Here is an 8,726-nt window from a genome sequence, read left to right on the forward strand (position 1 = left end):
GTCATCCTAAGAGGTAGTATACCTTTAAGATCGTCTGGCGTTCAAGAAATAATATCATATTAACAATAATTTTGTTGTCCAGTATAAAAAAGAAAAATCGTTTCAAAAAATTTATTGAGCTACAGCAATTCCTAATAAGAAATTTTATAAAGCATTTGTATGATCTTCAACCAATGACATTTTAGAAGCACAAGGTAAACTGTATCTATCCATAAAATTGTCTTATGTATTCGTATGAATTTTCCTTATTAGAAATTTGATAGAAAATGCTTAAAAATTAATCAAACAGGCCGTTTTCACTTTAGTGAATATAAACATTGATAGACTAAATTATAATGTATCGGTCTCTTCATTTCTTTTTGTCTTTCTTGGAATCTTTCTTAGACTCTTTCTTTTCTTCAACTTCCGCCGATTCACCAGCGGCCTCAGCTGATGGTTCCGCATTAGGAGCGGGATTTGGTTCTTCATTAGTTGTTGGTGCCGTTTCGTCAGATGTCACCAATCTGGTTTCCTCTTCGTCAAAAGGATTAGCATTGTTTTCTGTTGGTGCACCTTCTGTTTCTTTCATCTCTTGCTTCTCAACGTCCTCCTCGGCTTGTAGATTGGTAGCCTTGTCATCAGCTTGCTGGAATTGAATATGATTCATTGTACCAAATAGGCAATAATAGCATTGGTAACTCAGTCAGTCGATGATGTGGATTTGAGTCTTGAATTCATGTAAATAGTTTTCAGAAGTACTAGAAATGTACGAATGTATGACAGTGTCTCAAGAAAAGACGACTAGTCTTTTGAACTATCAAACGTGCATAATTCTGGGCAAACGTGAATTTGAAGGCTCATATTTTGACGGTGAACACTATTACTGATTAGCTTAACTAAAAAAATTCAAGTTTCTGAGTCTAGGGAACGATAGATCTAAAACTGGCACAATTGTCCCTTTAATCAAATCATCCTTACCTTGTTGCGGAATCTGACGAACATAATTTCACCAACCATGATAACCAAAGAAATAATGGCACCGAAGAAAAGGAGTAAAAGTGGAACTGTCATCTCTCGGTATGATAGAGAATAGACATTGAATGGTGGTGGGTCGTCACCAGTAATGACATTACCACCATCATCCTTGCTACAAACACCACTGTGGAACCATTTATCATAGATAAGCTTAATACGTCCAGTTTCTCTCATGCTCAATATACCTTGTGATAGTTTATCACAGATACCAGATCCTATAAAAAAACGAATCAGAGTTGCACTACACTTTTTTACCATTACAAAAGAAATAGGATCTTATAACATAATGAATCGGATTCCGTTTCACCAAAAATTCTTACGGCCAATATTGTCGCAAGTATGGTAGTAATGCACACTTGCGACATATTCTTATTGTATGATAGTCTCTGCTGACGCCCAAACTATTCCTATTCGAGGATATCGTCGAAGCTGTACATAGACAAAGAGGGATCGAGGGATTCATAAGAAACCGGGCCAAATTGCTTGCCCTTATTGTCGTTTAACAAACAAGATGAGATCGGTAACAGATCAAAAGAAGATCCTTTCATCCTATAAAGGTGGCAACGGAAAGGGCCCAGGTCCCATGAACGAAATTAATAGGATAGAGCAAGACCATCCTGTACAGACAGCAAGTTGGAAAGTTATGTAAGTTACAGAACAGTAAGTCCTCTTAATGTACAGGGATTCACCAAAGAAAATTCATGTGTTCCGTTTGCCCACAAGGAAATACTTATAATCAGATTATTTGGGAATACGTACCTTTTCTGCAAGCGAATGCCAAATTGATGCTGTTGAAGAGTTCTCCGAATAATGCCACATCACAATGTTTACCAGTAATGAAGGCGCCATCCGTTTGGTCGACAACTAAAGCATATTTCCCATCTGAATTTTTAACTTGGGTAATACCCTCCTCGTACGAATCGAGGAAGGAATTCTTTCTCTTGACATAATCCCACAGACCAAACCCACTCAATGATTGCATCCTCTCTACAGATTTCTCCTGGAAAGTGTCTCTGACTACCCCGACATACACCTCGTCTTGGTTCATAAGATCCTTGATGTCACTATAAGGTAGCTCTGACACCGAAGTACGTCTGATCAGCAAGAATGCGGTCAGGTTGGCAGTGTAGGCTATTATCATGAAGAAAGTAAATATCCACCAGAATGCAGCCAATACACGACCAGAAAAGCATCTTGGAGCTTCCCGGTAACCTGCAAGATGAACCAAAATGGTGCTCAAGAACAAATCCACCATACCTGAGCTAAACTCTACTGGGTACGCTAATGGTACGTAATGAAATGAAAGTAGGCCCTGCTTTTCATTGCTTTTTGAATGATTCATCCTAATATATAGTAGTGAAAAGTCGCTATTCGAGACTATGACAATAAGAAAAATCTAAAGCTTGCAATACGAACAGTTCAAAGTAAAACAAGATTGAACATTGGGTTACTTCCCTTTGAAGCATTCGCCATGCCACATCTTACGACAATTATTTTATTAAGTTTTTTTTTACAAATGAGCACTTAAGAACTCACCTTGCCAAGTTGCCGTACTAAAGACAAACAGGAAACTGTTCTTGATATTGAAAGTATCCACAGCAGCTCTCTTGTCTTTTTCTGGTAATTTTTTCAACCAGGAGTATGGACTCAGTCTGGAGATGATGTAGAACAATAAACTAACAATTATAATAGATAGAAGAATGAAAAACCATAACTCGTGGGTGAATGGCTTGGCCAGTAGACCGAGTCCCTCCCATTGAACTTCCGGTCTTTTGACCAATAGCTGTGTTCCACTGGTTATCACCGGTTTAGAGAAATCAACAACCTTTTCTCTTTCCAATGTTATCTGAAGTGGTCCTACTGCTACATCTGCTCCCTGGAAAATATTGTAAACGTTTGAGACCATTCAAAGGAGAAAAGTGGTTGGACTGGGGGACGCAACCAGCTATGTGGTAGAGGGTAGGAGGTTAAAAATTAGTTGAATGTATAAGATCATAGACTGAAAGACCTTATATCAAGGATACGATTCGACAAGAGCTTCTAAAGTTGGTGACCATGCTCATCCTTTTTATTCCACGGGTATAGCTCAAGAGAGATATCTCTTTACGCCAATTCTGAACACCCAAATCACCGTCCTTAAGGGCACATGAAATTCAAGATCTCTGCTTCCGAACGGCAAAAGCAGAGCTCATATTTTTCACAGTATATACAATATATAGGCTACATATTGCAGAACTGACTTTCGACTTCAATTACATTATATAAATTTATTCAAATGCAATATATAAACCTTCTGTACGACAAACTAGACACAGGATTATAATTGTTAAAAATGTTACAGATAGCTAAAAATCCAGATCTATCAACAAATACGCTCATCTTACCCCTCGTATAACATCTCCGATCATACCAGTCCAGGTACTATCGGGTAACTTGTGTCCATATCGTCCATCAGGAGTTGGTCGAATTCGGTAATCAAATCCAACCAATCCAGATATATCATTAATAACATCAATCATAAATCCATCGAAACGTTTGCGGTCAGTAGCTTCATGTACGATCTTTACATAGGGTGGGGCCTGAAATATAACAGCATTAGCTTCACAACAGTAGCGTGTTTATAGGTGGAAGGCCATAAATCTCGTGAAAGATCTTGAAGTGAAATTGCTCGCGCTTTAACTGTGCTCATTCTGGTAGGATTTAAGCGCTTTATTTAAAAATATTTGGTGGGATGGGGGGGGGGGGGGGGGGTGACCCCATCCAGTCCAATGTATAACTGAATTAAAGGGTATACTTACATCTATTGCAGCAATAACATAGTATGGTCTATCAGGGGCTAATGGTGATAGGTTAGCTGGGGCTGATGTGTTCACAGCCTGTAATGTAAAATACCAAATAAACATGAATATAAATGTAACCAGCCAGATTGGTGTTTAACAAAACCCACGTAAAAATGCCAAACTGACACGCCCAACTGAGTGCCAATTTGATAAACCCGGATACGGAGTATAAAAAACCCAGTGTTAAGAGGGTCAAGCTGCGTAAGTCACTTACAGTGTTCAGAGTTGACAAACCATGTAACGGGGTGCCAAGAGTGTCAATTTGAGAAACTAAGTTGTAGAGTGGCAATTTGAGAAACTAAGTTGTAGAGTGGCAATTTGACAAACTAGGTTGCAAAGTGTCAATTTGAGAAACTAAGTTGCAGAGTGGCAATTTGACAAACTAAGTTGCAGAGTGGCAATATGACAAACTTGGTTGCAAAGTGTCAATTTGACAAACTAAGTTGCAGAGTGGCAATATTGAATAAGCCACTTGTGAAAGTCACTTACAGTGTTCAAAGAATCGACAAACCATGTTATAGGGTGTGTCGAATTGACAAACCATGTTACGGGGTGTGTCGAATTGACAAACCATGTAACGGGGTGTGTCAAATTGACAAACTTAATTGCAAAGTGCACAATTCATAAATTCATCATTCCTAAGCGTACCCTATAAGCATCATACATGCAAGGCAATAAACTAGTTAGCATATTCATACATTGTTTACAATACTAGAAACTATTTTAAAGCGGTTGCGTCCCTTGATCTACAGACTATTATTGAATTGCAGTGTCTGGTTTCTATATAATTTGATTGCTCTCGTATATTTATATATTAATAACTCGACCAATAAAACCTTGTATGCAAATGACAAATTTAGTCCGCGGTATTTTCCTCTGTTTCGTCCTTTTTAAAGTTTTTAATTCAAAATAAAAAGTGAAATAAGTCGAAAGTGAGCCACCATAGGTTCGCCATTTAGTAAATACTGGTTACTATTTATGCAATTTTTTAAGTCTTCTTTTTTTCCCTCCAATTTTGAAAACTATACACTATAAGTCTAGAAAAAGTGTCCCGTAATTATCTGAAAGTTTTAACCAAAAAAAAATTGTGCCGTTAATTTTTTAACGCAAAACTATTTAAACGGCTTACGTAAACTTTTTAAGTTCGTTATGCTTCTTGGTAAGTGCAAGAAAACCATTGAACGGATTTGAGTAAAATAAACGCATAATTGTAGAGAAGTATGTCTCCTACGTATTCTAAAGGTTTCAATTAAAAATATTAAGTTTTTATGAACTCAACACCAAAATTAGTTTAGGATGCCTACTTCAACAAGTAGTACACGCTGTTCTTTGTTAAAACTTTTAAAACAAATTCAGTTTGATCAAGAAGATACATAGATATAAATAGCATTCTTTAGAAATATTTTCAGGTATAATTTACGACGTTTTTGATGTTAAAAATTTGGCATACTGCTCCTTTGAATTAAACACGATCTATATTACATTGACGAACTTCAAAATGCCACATTAATGCAAAGTCGGAAATGTCATTTAACGATTTGACTGTTTATTTACAATAGGACAAGTCAATAGTACGTTTCCTTCAAACTGTCTATTAAACTCGATTAAAATTTATTTTATTGTTCGCACGTGTTTATGTGTTTAAAACCTGACACGTAAATAAAGCCAGCAAGACGTTAGCTGATATATGATATTTCTAACATGCAGAAAATATTGACAACCGTCCAAGTCATAAACAGAATAGAAATTTTTAAGAAATAACTTCAAACACTGCAGCCAAAGTTATTACCAGTGCAGTTGGGGGTACACGTCGGAGGGCGAAAAATCGTTTGCACCCCCAATTGTACCCCCATTTGAGTTTTTTAAGAAACATATTTTTATACTTTTTCCCCAAAAAATATTTTTCGAAAGTAATTCAATTTTCGAATATTTTCTGTAAGAAAATGACAGGTTTGCGACTATATCGTCAGCACAGAGTTACTGCATTTTGAATTCATCCTCGACAGTTGTCCCCCTTTATTTGTACCTCTAGTCTCGAGAGGCTGGCGCCGCCACTGGTTATCATTCTATCAAGTATTAAATGGGTGTTGATGTCTGTAATTTAATGCAATGCATAAATAGAAATTTGAATCTGGCATTCCAATAGATGGTTATATTTATTCAACGTGTGTTCTGGTTCTTTTATACTTACAATTTGAATAATTACCTCAGAATATTGTTTTAGGAACAGTGGCGCCGCCAGACTCCCGAGACTGGAGGTATAAAAAGGGGGCAACTATGAAGGTTAGGATCCAAACGCCAGCCTCCCGAGACTGGAGGTACAAAAAGGGGGGCAACTATGAAGGTTAGGATCCAAACGCCAGCCTCTCGAGACTGGAGATACAAAAAGGGGGGCAACTATGAAGGTTAGGATCCAAACGCCAGCCTCTCGAGACTGGAGGTACAAAAAGCGGACAACTATCAAGGTTAGGATCCAAACGCCAGCCTCCCGAGACTGGAGGTACAAAAAGGGGGACAACTATCAAGGTTAGGTTTCAAACACAAGCCTCCCGAGAATGGGTGTACAAAAAGGGGGACAACTATTAACTACCTAATTATTTTTCGTTACGCCAGAAGTTCAAAAGTGTACCAGTTGACCGAGGGCATTGAGAAACACATCTAGAACACGTTATTTTCACCAGTAAGAAATGAGACCAAAAATAGTTATCTCGTCGCACGATCAGGTAATTAGCATTGGTATATTTTTTCAACTTAGTGTGAAATATAATATACATTTCTACAATTTTTTAAATATCCAATATGCATTTCAGAAAGCTGGTAATAGTACTACCGGATATAACTGATTTGATGATGCACGAGGTTCAACGCAGTTGTTATGTTACTTAGTTTCTTTTATCTTTTGATCCTATACGAATCTATTTTTATCATGACTTTACACAGGATCTCCTTCAAACTTAATCAAGGAATTTAATGATATGTATGCAACTTTGATATACAAAATGTAGCGCAAAATTACTCTCATTTATAATTTCTCGCTGTGCCTAATCATTTATACCGGTAAAGAACTCTCTACATTAGAAGTTAGTTAATGTCCCGTGTAGTATTTAAGTATACGTTGTCAAGGTAACACGAGGATATATATCACTTTTCTACCAAATATTTTCTCATATCTGTTACCGCCTCAATAAAAACTTGTTTATGAATGCATGATATATTATAGTTGTTCTGTTGTACCAAATATATTTCAAGCACAGGTTGGGTTCGCACAAATTATTGTTCTACGGGCTGCGTTCGTTATAGATTCATCAAATGCTGATATCGAAGGAAGAATTTACTAGTAAGCAATTTTGTCTTCGGAAAATTCCGTTCCTTTCGTTCATGCCCTTACTGACCAAAGACCAAAGCCGTTGTATGGAGCACATTTCTCTAAAGCTATGAGCATCCATGTTAGATTTTTTGGGCGTGACTAAACACTTGAACGGACTATTTTTTTTTAAATACAATGCCAAGTGTCATATCCCTACGCTAATGATCAATGGTTGCTCATCGTCTCACAATATGCTAGCTAATTGGAAACAAAATTTCATAGTATGTAAAACATATTATTTGGGCTACATGTTGTCAGCCGGCGTGATTACATGTATACTTAGAGTTAATCCTTTGACCATTTCACCTGATGATGACAATGTAGATTGTAGATTGTCGGAACGCTGTGTGCAATAAAACTAAGAAGTAGTGTACCATAAAATTGTGTTCTGTTATTAAATACTTAGAAATGACTCGTGCTGCTATGCAGAGTTTTAATCTTACTTAAGTCATTTCTTATATATAATATTAACGAACCATTTCTCGATAGATTACCTACTGCTTAATAGTATACTTTACAGCGGTAATTTGAGAAAAGTAAGTTAGTAGCTTCATAAAAGAATGCAAATAGAAGATGAATTTCTCCAATGCCACGATCCCTTTTCGCCAAACAGAACTAAAAATGAAAGTGATTTTTTTGTCCCACAGCATAGCGGCAACTACCTTCTCTGTCTGTGATGAGGAGTCTGTAAAGAACACTGAAAATATTGCACATGATCACTCGGGCGCATTATCGCATCCGAATGACAAGAATAAGTTTTGGTCAAAATTATAGCAAACACTTAAAACGAAAACGAGCTTGAACCCCCCCCAAAAAAACTTGTGTCGTTTTTTTATAATAACCTTAGCACAAATCTTCTACATTAATAACAAGCTGTGCTTATCTCTAGGGATTTAGGTGAAGAATGCAAACGTGTATATCATAATTATTGCTTAATGCAGCGATATTTAATTGTATGGTCCCAATCGAAGAAAATCTGCAGAAAATGTGTTTGGCATCATCCGCTTCTTATAAAGATAAAAATCTGTAATGTTATAATAACAGATCCATTCCATAGTCTATTAGTCAAATAGCCAAAATAAACATCTAAAACATGGAATTCTTACAATTTTTTAACATCAAATATTAGCTAGACCTTTATTTTTTTTCTATTATTTCTTTGAATCTTAAGATATTACAACAACAAATAAGGTAAAAACCGAACGTCTAAAAAACACAATAATAATATAGGCTTAACCGTTGACAAAATTGTACAGATTCTCATTTGAGCGTTACAGAATCTCATTTCAGATTCTCACTTCAGATTCTCGTTTCAGCTTCTTTTTTAAGATTCTCGTTTCTCGGCTCAGATTCTCACTTAAGATTCTCACTTAAGAATCTCATTTCAGATTCTCGTTTCAGAATACCATTTAAGTATTCTTAATTCACATAACAATATTTCAGATTCTCATTTTAGTATTAGTCAACCGTACTTGAGTATTTCAGATTCTCATTTGAGTATTTCA

General features: G+C 36.4%; 1 protein-coding gene across 1 annotated transcript; it reads right to left on the reverse strand.

The window, feature by feature from the left end:
- Window positions 1-1,128: 1,128 nt before the first annotated feature.
- On the reverse strand, window positions 1,129-3,548 carry LOTGIDRAFT_85129 (hypothetical protein; the record flags this gene model as incomplete). The annotated part of the gene is made up of 4 exons (XM_009065822.1): window positions 1,129-1,229; window positions 1,774-2,089; window positions 2,777-2,890; window positions 3,399-3,548. Coding segments are annotated over 4 exons (681 nt in total), but the record flags the coding sequence as incomplete, so codon positions are not given.
- Window positions 3,549-8,726: the final 5,178 nt, after the last annotated feature.

Source organism: Lottia gigantea (genome assembly GCF_000327385.1).
Source record: "Lottia gigantea unplaced genomic scaffold LOTGIsca_71, whole genome shotgun sequence".
NCBI classification, from domain to species: domain Eukaryota; kingdom Metazoa; phylum Mollusca; class Gastropoda; family Lottiidae; genus Lottia; species Lottia gigantea.